The 18,774-nt window shown below is 33.7% G+C and overlaps 2 protein-coding genes and 1 pseudogene across 2 annotated transcripts; 2 read left to right on the forward strand and 1 right to left on the reverse strand.

The window, feature by feature from the left end:
* The first annotated feature begins 7,516 nt into the window (after nt 1-7,516).
* LOC148583542 (proteinase inhibitor PSI-1.2 pseudogene) lies at nt 7,517-8,086 on the forward strand (annotated as a pseudogene).
* Nucleotides 8,087-15,037: 6,951 nt separating this feature from the next.
* Nucleotides 15,038-16,598, forward strand: LOC132189444 (RING-H2 finger protein ATL57-like). Its single transcript, XM_059604183.2, has 3 exons — nt 15,038-15,248; nt 15,361-15,446; nt 16,376-16,598. The coding sequence occupies exons 1-3, from the start codon at nt 15,051-15,053 to the stop codon at nt 16,596-16,598; spliced, it is 507 nt and encodes a 168-aa protein (XP_059460166.2). The 5' UTR covers nt 15,038-15,050.
* Nucleotides 16,599-16,971: 373 nt separating this feature from the next.
* LOC132190335 (SSUH2-like protein) lies at nt 16,972-18,559 on the reverse strand. Its single transcript, XM_059605291.2, has 4 exons — nt 18,245-18,559; nt 17,502-17,561; nt 17,252-17,298; nt 16,972-17,131 (listed from the first exon to the last, which is right to left on the reverse strand). Exons 1-4 carry the CDS (start codon nt 18,410-18,412, stop codon nt 17,044-17,046), a joined length of 363 nt encoding a protein of 120 aa, XP_059461274.1. The 5' UTR covers nt 18,413-18,559; the 3' UTR covers nt 16,972-17,043.
* Nucleotides 18,560-18,774: the final 215 nt, after the last annotated feature.

The raw sequence follows: 18,774 nt of genomic DNA on the forward strand, positions 1-18,774 counted from the left end.
ACATGTATCATAATTTTATTGGATATAACATGTCACACTATGGAAATCTGTTAATTCAGTGGACTATTTTAGGTATCTAATTTTGTTATTTCTTATAAAAAATTCATTCTTTATATCCAGGTTTGCTATTATTAAAGAGAAGAGAAAATCAAATTGATTTTTTTATTAATTAGTTTAATTTATGCATTGTTGAGCTATAGTGCTCAACAAATTGTAGTAGATAGCCTCCTTTTTTCTTTTTTCTTTTTTCCGGTTAAAATGGGTAACGAATCGAATGTGGCTACTTTTTTTTCCGAGTTTACCTAGCCCAATAAGATTGCTCTTTTAAGTCTTTATTATTATTATTTTTTCCTTCATTTAGTTAAGGATTTTCTTGATAAATAGGAAAAAATGTAAAATTAGTCCATGTGGTTTACCTGATTTACAATTTACTCCCTGTAATATCAAAATGAACTCAGAAGTCCATGTGGTATGCAAAAATAATAATTTAGTCTTTGCAATTAAATTCTATTAATTGACTTAACAGATTCTGTTAATGTGTCACGTCACATCCAATAAAAATATGGCACATATCATATTTTATTTATAACTTTTAAAAGGCATACTTGAATTTTCATGTCATATTATTATGCCAACTAATATTCTCACCTCAGATTTACTCCACATCAAACACAGGTAACATACTTTTAAAAAGCCTACCCACGTTTTCCTGGCCCATAGCCTTGACGGAGGGGAGGAAGGCTGGAAGCTAGAGGATTCGCAGACCTTGTATACCAAAGAGTGGAAACATGGGTGGTCCTGTTTCCAAGTGTTGATTGCTTTAGTTGCCTACCCCATCTAGGGGTGTCAAAAATTACCGGGGAACCGGAACCGGAACCGGAAAACCGGAAAACCGGGAAACCGGAAAACCGGAAACCGGGAAACCGGGGTCCCGGTTCCGGTTCCGGTTTGAAAAATCTAAAAACCGGGTACCCCGGTTCCGGTACCGGTTTTTGGTACCCGGTTTTTACCGGGAATACCGGAACCGGGTTTCCATTTTATTTAATAATATTTATATATTATTATATTTATATATTAATATATATATATTATATATATATTAATATTTTTTACACTTAGGTTTAGGTTTAGGGTATTTTAAAAAATTAAATTTTTATGTCTAAGGCTCAAATAGGCAAAAATAATGATTTTTTAGGATTTTTGGACTTTTTAAGGTTTATTTTTTAATTATTTGGAACAATCACAACAAAGCCCCTTTAATTTAGACAAAGAAACTAATAGATTTTAAAAAAAATGGGCCAACTTATAAAAAAAAAAATTGGCTTATTTTAGGCCCAATACCTAAAATAAGCCCAAAAATCAATTTTTAAAAAAAACCGGTTACCGGACCGGGTAATACCGGAACCGGCCGGTAACCGGGACCCCGGTTAACCGGGGTCCCGGTTCCGGTTCCGGTTTCTCAAAATTGAGAACCGGGGTACCCCGGTTCCGGTTCCGGTTTTAGGCCAAAAACCGGGAAACCGGACCGGGTTGACACCCCTAACCCCATCTATGCCTATGCAACAGAAAAGAGAACAACAACTATTGTGTTGTGCCCTACCTGAGAGACCATATCGTTGTGGACTTACTAGAATATGATCTAGGACGGGAAGAGAAAGACTTTTTTCTCCGGTGGGCTTTCTCTCGTAAAGCCAAAGACGCCCCAAGACACAAAGTCTCTAGAGGGAGGGTGGAAAGGAAATCCCCTTGCCCCTCTCACTCCCTAAGGAATGAGAGGGCCACATTTAACCAGTGTCCAAGAGATCGGAATACAGATGAGATCAAAATTGTTCTTCTTCTTCTTGTCCTGTATTCGTTTTTAAAAGTCATAAATAAAATATAACATGTGTCATACTTTTATTGAATGTGACGTGACATACTAACGGAATCCATTAAGTCAATGGGTGGAATTTAACTGCAGGGATTAAATTTTTTTTTTTTGCATACCACAGGGACTTCTGAGTTCGTTTTGATATCATAGGGAGTAAATTGTAAATCAGGTAAACCACATGGACAAATTTTACATTTTTCCCTAATAAATATTCATGCAACCCTGCTTTAACTATTTGACAAATTAAGTGGATAAATAGTACAATGAAATGAAACTCTTAAAGTGCTTGCCTTTTATACTAGGGTGCAAGTTTTCTTTCTGTAGGGTGGGCAACAAATAAATAAAGGCCTATTAAACCTTATCTAAATCAAGTTTTAGGGAGTGAGCAGAGGCAAAGTATCTAAATCAAGTTTCCTTCCACTCCTCTTCAATTATCTTCTCTTCTGTCCGTTTCTTAATTTTGTATTTTTTTTTCCTTTCTTTTGATGCGACAAAGAAATCAAAGTAATTTTGAGTTATTTATTAATATTTTTGTTTTTTGTTTTTTGTTTTGTTTTGTTTTTTGTTTTTAATTGTAAGTCAAGTTATGAACTGCAATTACATACAAAAGTTTCTCAAATGTTATTTTCTTCATCAAATTGATGGCCAGGTGCAATTCTACTGAGCTTCAATCCAGAAACTGCGAGTGCAAAAATATGCTCACAAATTTGCTATGCGTATATAGCGTATATGACCTGCCCGTCTTCGGGCAATGAGCACCTTACTCCTACTGCCTGCAATTGCTGCTTGGCTGGGAATGGCTGCAGTCTTTACCGTGCTGATGGAACTTCAATCTGCACTGGGACTTGAAGCAGGGGGAGTTGACAGATGATAATAATATCTAATTAAATAAAACAATAGAGACTTCATTGTCTCTATATATGTTATAATTAATACAATAAATATGTCTGTTAGAATATTATATTGAAAATAAAATGGATCCAAATGTATGATGATTTGTATGATTAAAATCATGGATTATCGTGATTTTCTGCACGTAATACTCTGATTTAATTATAGTGTGGTTTGGTATATTACTCTAAGCACCCTCTAAGCCAAAATACATACGTTTTAATTGTTGAGATTTTTTTTTTTTTTGAGAAAAGTAGCACTTTTATTAATAGATCAGAGTTTAAAACTCAACCATTACATCCCAATAAATCAGACTAGTAATACATCCAATACCCTCTATCCACTCTCTCCCTACCAGATAGCAGACAGCAATGAGCGCCACCTCAAGGGCTACACTCATTGCTGTCCCCGATAGGTTCTTCGAGAATGGACACAGGAGCTACTGCTCGTCCATTTACTGCAGAATAGTCTTCTACCGCCAGTCGAGCTTGGTGAACCAGCACATCCGGGTGAGTGAAAATGCCCTCATGAATAAACATATTTCTGCGCAGCCATATACGACGCGTAATCCCAACAAACAGCCGAATTTCCTCCTTGTCACACAATTGGATCATCGCTTCTACCACTCTACCAAATGTAGGTCCAGTAAGAGAACTCTTGTGAAATTTCTTGATGCTCCCACACCACACATCTCTCGCTGAGGGGCAGCCCCACAAGGTGTGGAAGCAAGTCTCCTCCTCAAGAGTACATATAGGACATGAGGCATCCTTGGTGATCTTTCTCTTGTAGAGATTCGATTTTGTTGGAAGAATATCATGGCATGCTCTCCAAAGGAAAGTCTTTTCCGCATTCGGGATTTGTAATCTCCACAAAATACCCCATAACGCCTTCGGCTCACCGCTAGAAGAGCTGCTAGCGTGCACCTGAACCGCCCGTCTCATAGCCCCATGGTATGCGCTTTTAACTGTAAACGAACCATTGGGGGTTTCCCTCCAGATGATCTCATCGTTACGGTATATAGAGACAGGAATCTTGAGAATGGCATTTACCTCCTCAGGGAGAAAACATGCCTCTAACAACCGTGTATTCCACCCATGTAAGTCTCGGTCAATGAGTTCCTCGACTTTAGCATCCGGACTAAGCACCTTTGGAGCCGAGTAGACTGCATAATTAGTGGGAATTGGTACCCATTTATCTCCCCATATCTTCGTATTTTTGCCATTTCCTATCTTCCAAAATAATCCTTCCTTCAGCAGGTCACAAGAGCCCAATATACTCCTCCATGCATAGGAGGGCTTATTCCCTAATTTCGCCTCAATAACTGAACTATTAGCATAATACTTGGCCTTCATAATTTGGGAGACTAAGCTATCAGGCGTCCGCCAAAGCCGCTAACATTGCTTGGCAAGGAGTGCCTTATTAAAACAAATGAAATCCCTAAATCCCATTCCTCCATGGGTTTTGGGGATACCCATTTTTCGCCAACTCATCCACCGTATGTTCGAAGCTCCCCACCAAAATTGTTGCATTAGAGAATTAATCTTAGAACACAATACCTTGGGAAGCATGAAGACACTCATACAATAAGTCGGAATGGCTTGAATCACCGCCTTAAGTAGTATTTCCCGCCCTGCTTGCGATAGAAGTTTTAGTTTCCAATCTTGCAGACGTTTCCACACTCTGTCAAGAATACTCTGGAATTCTTTTGTCCGAGATTTTCCCACCAACGCCGGCAAGCCGAGGTACTTATCATAATTGTTGAGATATTAACAGAAAGCAAAAGAAGGTAAATAGAAAATTAAATAATGGGAGACAAAGAGATAATTTAAAAATCTTTTGTTTTCTTTATTAAGACAATTAAATATATTACAAATAAAACTCATACGTTTTAATTGTCTCACATTGAGATATTTAAACATAAAGCAAGAGAAGGTAAAAAGAAAATTAAATACATTTTAAAACACCACGTGTCGCAATTCTATGCATTCTCAATGAACAACAATGCAAATTAAAAAATCGTCAACTAAAAATAACGATAGAGAACTATCTCTCATTATCATTTCCTGAATTCAATGTAAAATTTACAAAATAAAAGTAATCAATTTGAATAAAAATAATGCATAAATTAGAAGGAAAATATATATAAGGAACAAAAACGAAAATGGAAGAACATAACCACAGGATAAAGATAAAAAATTTAAAAAATAAAATAAAAATGAAAACAACAATTGGAAACTCTCTCTCTCTCTCTCTCTCTCTCTCTCTCTCGTTATTTTCCTAAATTGAGTGTAAAATTTACAAATAACATTGAGATATAAATAGAAAGTAAGAGAAGAAAAAAGAAAAATAAAGAGAGGGAGAGAGGAAGAGAGATAATGGGAACCTTTTGTTTTATTTACCAAGACATCAATTAAATGCATCCTAAATAAAACCCATAAGTTTTAATTATTGTAGGATATAAACAGAAAACAAGAGAAGACATAAAGAAAAATAGAGACAAAAAGACAAAATTTGGAAACTTTTTGTTTTTTTATTAAGAAAATTAAATATATTACAAATAATTAAGCATGTATTTTAATTGTACGAATTCCTGAATCAAATGTAAAATTTACAAAAGAGAAGTAATCAATTTGAATAAAAATAATATATAAATTCGAAAAAAAAATAAGGGACACAAACGAAAAATGGAAGAACATAACCACATGATAAATATAATAAAAAAAAAAATACTAATATAATTGAAAAGAACTATTAAAAAAAAAGAAAAGAAGGGGGAATTATAGTATATTTATTTTTCCTAAATTGAGTGTAAAATTTACAAAATAATATTGAGACATAAATAGAAAGCAAGAGAAGAAAAAAGAAAAATAAACAGAGAGAGATAAAGAGAGAATTTGTGAACCTTTTGTTTTTTATTAAGACATCAATTAAATGCATTCCAAATAAAACCTTATGTTTTACAAAATAATACTGAGATATAAATAGAAGAGAAAAAAAAAGAGACAAATAAACAGAGAGATAAAAAGAGAATTTGTGAACCTTTTGTTTTTAAATTAAGACATCAATTAAATGCATTCCAAATAAAACCCTATGTTTTAATTGTCTCACATTGACAATATAAATAGAAAGCAAGAGAATATAAAAGTAGTGATGTTGCAATATCAAAATTGGAGGGTCGTTCATGTGAAAAGGGAAGCAAATTTTGCGGCCCATGGTCTAGCGAAGGTAGTGGCGCAAGAACATACGGAGAAAGTTTGGAGGGAAGAGATTCCTTCATGCATTTCTGATGTAGTTCTTTTAGAGCAAATTGCTCTTGTTGTTTAGAGTTTATACTCTAGATTTTATGAAATGAAATGCAAGAAGTTTTCAAAAAAAAAAAAAAAAGAAAGCAAGAGAAGATAAAAAGAAAAATAAAGAGAGAAAGAGAAAATTTGGGAACCTTTTATTTTCTTCATTAAGACAATTAAATATATTTCAAATAAAATCCTTACGTTTTAATTATCTTACATTGATATATAAACAGAAATCAAGAGAATATAAAAAGAAAATTAAATAAAGATAGAGAGAATTTGAAAACCTTTCGTATTCTTCATTAAGATAATTAACTGTATTACAAATAAAACTCCTATGTTTTAAATGCCCAAAATTTGTTCACTCTTTAAAACGCCACAGAGAGAGATAAAGAAAGAATTTTTGGGGGAAAATGATTCTCTCCATTTCAAAATCCCTCAATTTCCTCTATTTTGTGTATTTTGAAGGGTATTGCATTTAATACACTACCATCATTAAAACTTTTGGATAATACTACCCTTCAAAATGCACTAAATGAAGGAAATTGAAGGATTTTGAAATGGAGAGGATTCGTTTCCGAATTTGGGAACCTTTTGTTTTTTCATTAAGACATCAATTAAATGCATTCCAAATAAAATCCTACGTCTTAATTGTCTCACATTGATGATATAAACAAAAAGCAAGAGAAGATAAAAAGAACAAGAGAAAGAGAAATAGAAAATTTGGGAACCTTTTGTTTTCTTCATTAAATATGTTTCAAATAAAATGTTTTAATTGTCTCACATTGATATATAAACAGAAATCAAGAGAATATAAAAAGAAAAGAGAAATGCTAGAACAATTAAATATATTTCAAATAAAATCCTTACGTTTTAATTATCTCACATTGATATATAAACAGAAATCAAGAGAATATAAAAAGAAAATTAAATAAAGACAAAGAGAATTTGAAAACCTTTTGTATTCTTAATTAAGATAATTAACCGCATTACAAATAAAATTTCTACGTTTTAAATGCCCAAAATTTGTTCACTCTTTAAAATGCCACAGAGAAATACAAAGTATTATTTGCCATCAACTTGGGTCATGTGCCCTTTGCCACCTAGGATTTTGATGGACAAAATATGAGGGTTTTATTAGATTCTAGCATTTTTCAAAATAAAATTACATAGAGACAAAGAATTTAGAAACCTTTTGTATTCTTCATTAAGACAATTAAATGCATTACAAATAAAATCCCTACGTTTTAAATGCCCAAAATTTGTTCACTCTTTAAAACACCGTGTGTCGCAATCCTAGTCGCTCTTTAAGCCAAAATTTGTTCCACACCTTGATAGATGTTGCAGCTCATAATATTGAATGTACAAACCTGTTTATTTTTATTTTTATTTTTATTTCTAACTTTCTTTCAAGGAGTTCTATAAATATGCAATGTTAACACCTCAAAATTTGTAGACAGGAAATATGTCTGGCAACAAAGTTGGTGCAATACATCTTCTCCTTTTGTGTGGTAATCAAGCTTCCACTCCTCTTCAGTTATATTCTCTTCCGTCTGTTTCTTAATTTTGTGTTTTTTTTTTTTTTTTCTTTTGATGCATGCGACAAAGAAATGAAAGTAATTTTGAGTTATTTGTTAAAATTTTTATTTTTATTTTTTATTTTTTTTGAAAAAATCAAAAACAAATGAAAGGGATTGAGAATGAAAACGTGTTATAAGAAAAAAACAATATATAATTTCTTTTACAAAAATCTATCTTTTCAAGTTATTTACTTCAATTTCATATAAAAGTTTCTCAAATGTTATCTTCTTCAACATATTGATGACCAGGTGCAATTCTACTGAGCTTCAATCCAGAAACTGCGAGCGCGAAAATATGCCCACAATTTTGCTATGTGGATATAGCGTATATTACCTGCCCATCTTCGGGCAATGAACCCCTTGAGCCTACGTATAAAAACTGCAATTGCTGCTTGGCTGGAAAGGGCTGCCGCCTTTACCGGGCTGATGGAAGTTTAATCTGCACTGCGGCTTGAAGCAGGGGGAGTTGACAGATGATAATAATATCTAATTAAATAAAACAATAGAGACTTAATTCATTGTCTCTATATATGTTATAATACAATAAATATGTTTGTTATAATAGTATATTTGAAAATACAGTGGATCCAATGGATGATGCTGTGATTTATAGTGTGGTTTCGTATATTACTCTATTTGTCTCATTATGTTTTGCTGTAGAATTTAGTCAGAAAGTTTGTTTGAAGGAGATGTGATGCAGATAGTGAATATTTGAAGGAGACAATCAAGACTAATTTCACTATCAGGAGGAGGAGAAGGAGTACAAATTAAGAGTAGTAAGAAAACCATTCAAAACTCATCTAACACCCATAAGGGTAATCATAAAGTGCAAACACCAATCAAGTCCAAATAATATGCTTGAACATGAGAGCTGGAAATGGCTTAAGTCAACATGTCCGCTTGATTTTCCTTTTAGGATTAGAACACCACAATCTATATCATTTCACCCCATTAGCAACCTATCGTTAAGTGCTCAGGGTGGGAATACGACTAGCAATCTTTCGTTACGTGCGTGAATATGTTTAACAACCCAGTGTAAATTAGTGGGAGATCGAATACGGTTAGCAAAATAATAAAATGGAAAGTAAAAATAAAGTAAAGCAAGGAAAATGTAATTAAGCTAAACGTTTCAGTATATGAGATTATGAATATGTTTTACACTCTAGCAAAAAAAAGTACGGGTTCATTCAATCAATCTTGAAGAGTCTGGATAAAATAGAAAAGTAAAGAGAGAATAAAAACGGATGACGAAAAAGATAATAAGACAAATAAAGCATATTAACAAAACTCTTAGAGAAGCAAAAGAACCAGAAAATTAAGTGATAAGCTGTTTGAAAACTAAAAATCTTAATCACATACATAGACTAATTAACTAACAAGTATATATATATCAAATAGAGTACTCCAATCGATTTCAATGAAAAACAGCATCTGCTTTTTTAAGTTGGAGATTTATTAGCAAATGAGGAACTTGGATATATATTCCTCCATTGCTGGCTTCTAACATGTTGACCATTGCCATAATTAATTAGTGTTCAAAAGCATCTTGCAAAGTTGACTTTGGTGCATGCAAACCATGTGTTGGATGATTCCATACCTGATGTTGAAGAGTTGAATATATATATATACCAACTTTTAATTTTTAATTTCTTCCAAGGAGTACTATAAGTATGCAATGTTAACACCTGAAAATTATAGAGGAAATTAATATGGCTACAGGCAACAAAGTTGGTGCAATATATCTTCTCATTTTGTGCAGTAAACTCCTACTCCTATTCAATTTTTGTCGAGATGATGATTTGCTGAGTAGGTGCAATTCTACTGAGCGTCAATCCAACAATTGTGAGCGCAAGAACAATATGCCCAGTTTATCCATGCATAGCAAATGAAGGAGGGTATATGAACTGCCCATCTCCGGCCAGTACTACTGCTAAGCAACTTAGTCCGCCATGCAATTGTTGCTATGCTCCAAGGGGCTGCACCATTTACACTGCTTCTGGATCTCCAATCTGTACTACCACTTGATCGAAGGGATCGATGGATATGGACATGTTTTATACTATTCATATTTGGTTGGTTTGCAACATAAAAGTTGTCTGTGTGTTGTTACATAAAGACAATTAATTGTACTGTCGTATTATCCTATTTGTTTTTGTATTGCCTATATTTTGTACTTGTACTTCCACAGTACTATCATATCATTTCCTATTTGAACCCTGAAGCGATTTGGTCGTATGTTGTACAATAAAGATTTACCCTGTTGTGCTTTATGCGTGCAATCACATTAATCCAATGTGTGTTATTTCTTCTCTTTTTCTCATCTCAATTTCTCTAACATTTCTCTAATCTGTTGGACACTTTAACAAAAACTCTAGCTCAAGATTGTTTAAGCACGCTCTATTAAGTCACTAAGCAGCAATGGCGGAATGACAGTGACTTTGGGCGCCGCCCAAAGCTGCGGCCGTGTTGTCCACACACTGCCATGTCTACTCGATCAGCCAAGTTGTTGGACCGTTCCATAGATTTGCCATTGGTCGCCTCATATCCACGCAGAACGTCGCCATAACATTCCTGACGCACCTCCATGCGCCGCCCAAAGTCACTGTCGTTTCGCCACTGCCGCTTCAGCCACAGGCCGCCACCATCATCCAATCTCGTCAGCAGGACCTCTGTTCAATAACTCTTCCTCCAGCGATTCCAAATCCACCGCGAACGCCACTGTTTGAGACCTACTGTGCCCTCACTCACCTCTTAGCCATCAGTGCGTGATTCATACGCACCCAGGGCAGCCTCTTCTGCCGTGCTTGCATTACACGCACGAAGCTCCCCTTGCTGCAACCACGTGTCACTCAAAGAGATCGCCACGTCAGACCTAAAGCCATGTCAGCCCTAGTGACACATCAGAACCTTGTCAGACTTGACTTTTTAGTGTTGACTATTGACTTTGACTACTCTCATAGTTGACCAGGTGTTTCCTACTCAATTTTTCGTCCTGATTTCATATTTGTGGTCTATTTTTGCTTTTAGCATCATTATATGGCGCAGGATGAGATTCTTCACCAAGTTAAGGCGTTTGTTTTATGCGGTTCAAGTTGGTTCATGCATTGTTAAATTTGGTTCCACAGCCTTTTTCGGCACAATTCAACCCGGTTCAATCTTCTTGTGGTGGGTACTCTCAGGTCAGACTAATCTTTCATTCGATCCACGGGTTTTTGGGCCAAAGAATCCCATTTCTACTGACCCACTTATGCCTTCCCAACTGCCGCCATCACTGGTCACTGCAACCTCTACCCAGGCTATCGATCCATTACTAGTCAGAATTTGCTGGTCAGACCGATCCTTTCAACAATCCATAGGTTTTTAGGCATGATTAGTCCCCTCAACCGGCCCTTTTCTCTTAGTTCAGCTAACCAGGCGAGATAGTTCAAGGGTTTCGGGCCATAATAGCTCTTTCAACTAGTCATTTTCTCTCCGCTCAGTCGACCAAGCAAGCTAGTCCATTACTAATATATAGTTTTCAAGTCAAACTACTACCAAGTGAACCATGCTCTAGCTCAAATGCATGGCTCAAGCAACTTTTATGGCGTCACTCTGGCATTTTTGTTTTTGGCGAATTCTTCCTTCTTTCCCTTTCTTTTATCCTAAATTCAAGGTTACACCTTGAGTTTGAGGAGGATGTTATAATATTTTATATTATTCTCTAAGGTTTATTAATTTTCTTATTAGAGTTTATTCATTACCTTAATTAATATAGGGTTTCTTGCTTATTACTCATAGCCTTTCTATAAATAGAGGACTCTGTAATCACATCAATATCATTTTTAATACAATGTAGTACATTATATTCTTCCGCTCTCTCTCTTCTCTCTCATTCTTCCGCTCTCCAATATATTTAACAGTTGGATTGAAAGTTTTAATAGGCTCATGGAGAACCCTTCTCACCACCGAGTTTCGAAATGACTCATGAAAGTAGCGCAACACTTGCATCAAGAGCCCGTGGGGGTAGTTCAACAAAAATTTTTGATAGTACAAATCTAAGTCGATCAATTTTTGTTTAATTATTATTAGATGATCTGTTGATCTTTTGACAAAGTTGAGTGTCAGATGAGTGGGGTGATCAGATCTGGGCCTAGTAACACTGATATGGATTCTACTTATTTGCATACAGATAATGATAGCATTACTCTTAAAGAATTATATTCGGGCCACAAAAGGAGTTGAACGTACAACTTGAACCTTTCTCGTGTTGTGCCTGTAAACCAATGAAAACCAATCCATTAGGCGAAATAGGCAGAAAAAAGAAGAAGCAATAATTAGGACCAACATATAAATGAAAAGAGCAAAAATGCCACTTCGATAGAGTTGACCCCCCCCCCCCCCACTGGGGTGGCTTATAGGCCACTCCCACCTTGGGAACTCGTTGGGGGCACCCACCACCCCTAGCAGTGCCCCACAAGGGGCGAGTTCCCCTTGCCTTTTTCAATTTTTATTTTTTAAGATTTTATTTTTTATTTCATATATATATATATATATATGAAGTGGTACCAATATGAAGTGGTACCAATGAATGTTAAAATTTTCCGGAAATTCAACCTAAAGACTCATTTCAAATTTGCCAAAAAACTTATGCTGAACTTTAATTAGTTGTTATTTAAAATAGTGCTTTGAGTTAGAGATTTATTTTAATTTTTCCAAAAGAAAATTTGGGTGGTTACGCCACCCCTATCTTCGATATATATATTTTTTAAAGGTTAATTTTGATAATTCTAAATGGTAAATATGATTTTTCAATGGTCAAAGTGATTTTCAAAATATTTTAGTCAAATCGGTCATATGCAAGGCACATAACCAGTTTTCCATCTAATTTAACAGTCAACACTAATAGAGCTAGTGATATTTTTGCCATAAAATTATAGTTTGATGTATTTAAGTGTTGCACCTATCAATTCGCATGGCTCTTTTTAAATTGGCCGGTAATTCCGGGAGTTTAAGTATATTTTTTCTTTTTTTCTTTTTATATGAACTTTTATTTTATAGGTCACTCACCAAAAAACTAATAACCTTTGAGTTTTTGGTAACTGAACTATTAGGTTTGAATATAAACTCTCCTAGAAGAGGGTGGGTTTGAATATAAAATCATATACCTTTCAAACAATTAAAAACACACACAATTCCAAATCAAAATCATAGAAAGATAAACAGTAAATTGCTTGTGGATGATTTAGTTGGCCAATAAATGGTGGTTGGCCAATAAATGGTGAAAGATTTGGTGATGGCTGGGTGTTATATTGTCCAAGATTTGATTGTGTCGTCTTTATGGGCTTGTCTTTGATTTCTTTTTTCTTTTTTTTTTTAAGCAAAAATGAAATTAATTGTAGCTATTCTACTTTCTAGTCCGTTGGGATTTAGAACCCTACAGGGAGATTTAAATGGTGGAAACCACAGGAGTTCCTTCAAGTCCGACTAAACCATAGTATCAGGGCATCAATGAAACTTAAGACAATTAATACTAATAAGATTGAGAATTCTCATTTCGGGAGTCAAACTCTCACTTTAGTACATCTTCAATTAGTTTGAGAATTTTTTTAGGCAACTGAACCACTAATGATCGTCTTTGATTGAAGCTTCTTTTATGGGCTAACCCTGGACCTTGAACATAAATATTGTGCTTGTTGGAACCATGTAAATACATTGATAGGCGTGTTTGTTAATATGTTTTAGGGAGTGTTTTTTGGTTTTTTGTTTGAAAAGTGTTTGACGTGATATAAATGTGAAAAAAGTGTTATGTGCTTTTTGGTTGTTTGTTAGTGTTTATATTTTGAGTAATTTTATATATTTAATAAATTGTTATACAACTATCATATAATTTGATGATGTACATCAAATTACTGGCACATGTGCGAGTAAAAATCAGTCATTAGATTAGTACTTGTAAAAAATAAAAAATAATTAGTTATTTTCACTGGCACATCATCATAATTATATCGCAAACAGTCGTATAGGCTGTATAGCTGTCTACTAAATAACACAACTGTTTTTAATGAACAAAGCCACAACTTGTGATTGAATGAATCGGAACTGAAAATATATATATATATATATATATTTTTAGAGCGGCTGATTAGTGTTTACTCATAACTTGTCTCTGTGTTTTTTCTGCGACTGGAGGAGTTTTGGACCCCTTCATCAAAAGATTAAGAAGTGTGATTACTGATCAACTAAGACCAAAATAAATTACAAAGAGAGAGCTCTTTCACTGCACCAAAAGTTAGAGACAAGGAGTAAATATTCTCTCCAATTACACCAGAAGACGCTTTGCTTTAAGCTCTTGATCATATGTAAACTCTAATTTGATCATTTATTGGCTGGAGATGCACTCATGTAATTTTAAATTGCTTGCATCATTTTATGAAGTTTAATTCTTAACAATCGTTCCATTGTACCAAAAAGCCACCAAGATTAGGCTCCTAATTATATATTAATCATCAACATATCTTACTGAAGATTATGATTTTGACAAGAAGAAATAACTTAAAGCAAGTGGGTCTTAAAAACTTTAAAATATTTACGTCGTACAGCAAATATATTTAGGGTATGTTTGTTAATCAAATATTTGTTTTGGGAGTACTTTTTTATTTTTTATTTGAAAAATTATTAACATAAATGAGATAATTATTTTTGTGTTTTTAACAGTATTTTGTAATTAGATTGTTAATATATTTGTCTTGCAAAAAGAAAAAAAAAAATGCAAAATTAGTCCCTGAAAATTTGCAATTAACTCTATTTGATATCAAAATAAACTAAAAAGTTTATGAAGTATGCCAAAAAAAACAATTTAGTCCCTCCACTCAAATTTCATTCACTGACTCAATTCACAGATTCAGATAACATAAAATATTAGAGCCAATAAAATTGTGATTCATGTTCTATTTAGGCCAGCGTTATATTAACGGAATCTATTAAATTAGTGAATGAAATTTGACTATAAAGACTAATTTTTTTTTTTTCGCATTCTTAATGACCTTTGAGTTCATTTTAATATCACAATTATGATCTAATTGTAAATCAGGTAAACCACAATGACTAATTTTATATTTTTTCAAAAAAAAAAAAAAAAAAACAAAACAAAAACAAAAACAAATATGAAGTAACATAAAGAGCTCTTTCATTATATTTATTTTATATATAACTAATTAGTTATATATTTTATACTTTCATTATAACATAGTCTTAAAAATATTTTATATGATCTCATTCTTTATATAGTAGAGTGATTAATAATGTCTGTGCCCCTCTCTCTCTCTCTCTTTCTCTTCATGTGATCTGGTTATTTTCTCCTACAAAGTTGATTTAATTTCTCATCTTTGTGTTTCTTTTTTTGTCTATAAAATTTAAGCTGTCTTCGGAGCACAATTGGAGATGCCTCAGATTGATTCAGTCCCATCTTCAACTTCAAGATCTGTAACTATAGAGAAGCAATACCAAGCTCTTATTGTCCTCATACCTGTTTCCATTGCTGCTATCATTCTCCTCTTATTCTACGTTTTCTATCTTCGTCGTGGAGGAGGCCTTCGGGCAAGGAGAGCATCTACAGAGAACAATAATGACATGTCAAACGTAGGATTAATTAATTAATATTATCATGTTTTTCTAGCTTTCAAAAAGTTATATATCTTATCCATTTTGAGTGTGCCTTTCTTTACATCTTTTCGATCTGTTTGTGATTCAGCCCCCTGAATTCGGCTTGAGGAAAGATATGGCAGCAATGCTACCCGCTGCTGCATTAAAGGACAGCTTCAATTCAAGAGATCCACAGTGAGTACACTTACACTACTGTTACTTTTCCTTATGTCTCATAGGTGATTCAATTCATCTCTTTTGATCAGTTTAACATGGTATTAGAGTAAAGGTCGTGAGTTTAAACTCTGTCTCTGTTATTTACCTCTCATTTCAATTAAATATTATGTGTGTTAGATCTTACCTATTAAGAGAGAGTTTGAATTTAACAGTTGCCAAATATCTCATTCGAACAAACACATATCTCTATCTAATGCTAGAATGCGGACTAGAATTCACTTTGTGTCCTACTAAATGTGACGTGTCTTTTAAAATCACCAATATATCAAAATCTAATCATAAGTATCTCAAATTCAATAGTAATTTTAAACGTCATGTCATATTTGAGATGACACAAAATCATCCTTTTAGCATTACTCATCCATCTGATAGTTCTAGAGAATGTTCATCTCATGGTAGTTCCGTAGATTGTTTCTGTTTTGTTTTGTCCGAAGTAAAACATGTCTCAATATCATTGAAATGAGAGAAATGCTTCATGTTGTCCTATACAAGGGTGTGATCTTTTTCCTTGCATTAAGGAGTGAGATAGTAGATGTTGGAACTAGTGATTCATATTAGAACACCAGTGGTTGGCCAAGTAGACGGAGCATAGTAAATGGAGCGAAGCGGTGTTGACAGAGTGGGAGACGTCCGTACAATTAGGATTTTCCTTATATATATATGTATGTATATGTTATGTTGTAACCATGAATCATTAATAGAAAAATACAGCCACACTTTCTGTGGACGTAGGCACATTGCTAAATTACGTTAAATCTGTGTCTCGACTCGCTCTTAATCTCTCTTTTCGATTTCATATTATTCATCATGGTTGTACACAGTAAAAACAATAGAGCTTATATTTAACTTCCCCTCCTGTCTATTTTGGAACCCTCTTTATGTTGCAGATGCTCAGTATGCCTTGGAAACTACCAAGAAGATGATAAGCTTCAAGAAATACCAGAATGTGGTCATATCTTTCACGTCGACTGCATTGGTCGCTGGCTCACCACCCACACCACCTGCCCACTCTGCCGCCTCTCCCTCCTCTCTTCCATGGAAACTCCAGAATTGAGGCTTGAGCCAATTGATGATGTTGATCATCACCACCTAGATACTAGCCAGCAGTAGAACATCTCTTGAAGAGAGTTCAAGAGCTTGTGAAGAAACAAAAGCTATCTAATTGTTAATTAATTCAATTAAGCTCTGAAGCATACTGGTGGATTATCTTGTTTAATTTTTCTTCTTTTTATAATTTGACAATGTTACGTACACAAACTTATCTCTTCCTACCTTTAATTAGTTCTTGAATATTTTTTTAATAAAGGACGATTCAAAAGCTCATATCAGCCTAATTATAAAAAGAAAATAAGATAAGAAGTCGAGTATATAACAGTACTTAATATTTTAATGTTATGGTAGTCTCATCAAACATACATAGATTTTTAATTAATTAATAAGTACAATATACAAATACAATGTACTAATTACTAAAAATTTTCAGTATACAAGAAGTTTATATATGTTCAACATTTTAAATAATTACAAAATTCTTAATTACTTTGTGCATGTAGTATTATCTCTCTCCTCTTTGCTCTGGCGTCAGCCCACCTTGCCCACAGCTGGGGCAACTCTTTAGCCCGAATCCTTGGCAATCAAAACATCTAAAAGCAATGCACGATAAAAACTAATTTACACCAGAAAAATTTGCAGATGACATATATATTCTTCAAATTCATAGATAAGCAAAGAAGTTTCTTCAAAAATAATAGAAATCAACTTACTTCCACCGCTCAAAAATATTTCCATTCTTTTTATTTCTTCCTGTGCCCTATATATATATATGAGAAATTGTTTTAGTTTCAGAAAACTACAAAAATATGAGAATGAAGTATATAATTCATTATATCAGTATATGCGTTAACGGTTAGAATATTAATTAAATAATTAAATTTTTTATTAGTTTAAGCTTTCAATCTTTTAGAAATTAATTATATATAAAGTATAAATTGCTTTATAAAATGAATTATGTACCTTGCATCCTGGACATTCTATAGCACCTTTTCCTCTACATGTTTCACAACTTTTCAAAAGCTGCAGAACGTTTGGAAAAAGAAAAAGAATGTAAATATATATACATCATCTAAGTTCAAATATATATATATGCAACATACCAGCACTAGCAATTAAGAAAGGCTTGAAGATTAATCTCTTGCTTTGTAGGTCCTATTCCCTTGTGTTCATACAAATTTTTATAATCCCCAGTCAATCAAGCTCCCTGAAGTTGTTTAAGATATTTTTCATAAAAACAAATAATAATAATAAAAATTCTCTCATAAAAGAGTTGATAGAGAGACTGATAATTTGGTGTCTTTTAGAGAGACTATAATATATTGAAACGAAACTTATATCACTTGTTGGAGACGTATTCAACTCCACTCACATATCACGTGAACATGAAGATAAACAACCTAATAAGGATAGATAATTATCTTGTGATCTTTGTATTTGAACTCTCATGTATAGATAAGATAGATAGCTATATCTTGTGATTGATAATCACTATGTATTTTGATGAGTCTTATGTATTTGAGTTTCTCTCAAACTTAAACTCTTGTAATATTTATCTCTTTATAAATAGAACACCACCTTAACATGTATTATGGTTATAAGGTAGCGAAGATAACCACAACATCTTATATCACTCAACTTAAAAGCTTAAATATATAATTAAGTTAAGGGTAAATAAATAAGAGCAATAAATAGAAAGATTTTACCGAACCAATCGAAAATCCTCCAGATTTTGAAGCACAAGCTGTTGTTGTTCTCCGTGTTTGCTCTATGCCGCCTATGATCGGTATTCTTGGAGTAAACTGAGGATGCAGCAGATGTGGTGGCAATGCTGGAGGAGTCAAGCGATTGCAACACAAAGAGAGCTCAGCCATTGAAACACAATTTTATGATAATCTTTTCACCTATCTAGCTAGCTAGCTTCAACAATTATTATGGTCGGTGGCTTTGCTTCTTCTCCTTTAGAAGTATGAAGTTGGAATGAGTGGATCGGATAACAGTGAGCTCGTGACACCCACAAATGCTCAAGGCAGAGCCACTACTCTCTCTCTCTCTCCCTCTCATTAACACGTGTACCCAATTGGATAGGGACACAAATCTAGTTGCCTGGCAAAAGTTTAATACTTTGAAATATCTGAAATTGCTCCTTAATTAAATCGCTGCATTTTTTTTATTTATTGATACTTTTGAAAATATCTCTGTGAACTCATCCACTAATATTTTATTTAATTACATA

This window comes from Corylus avellana, chromosome 9 (assembly GCF_965113065.1).
Source record: "Corylus avellana chromosome 9, dhCorAvel1.hap1.2, whole genome shotgun sequence".
Classification (NCBI taxonomy): domain Eukaryota; kingdom Viridiplantae; phylum Streptophyta; class Magnoliopsida; order Fagales; family Betulaceae; genus Corylus; species Corylus avellana.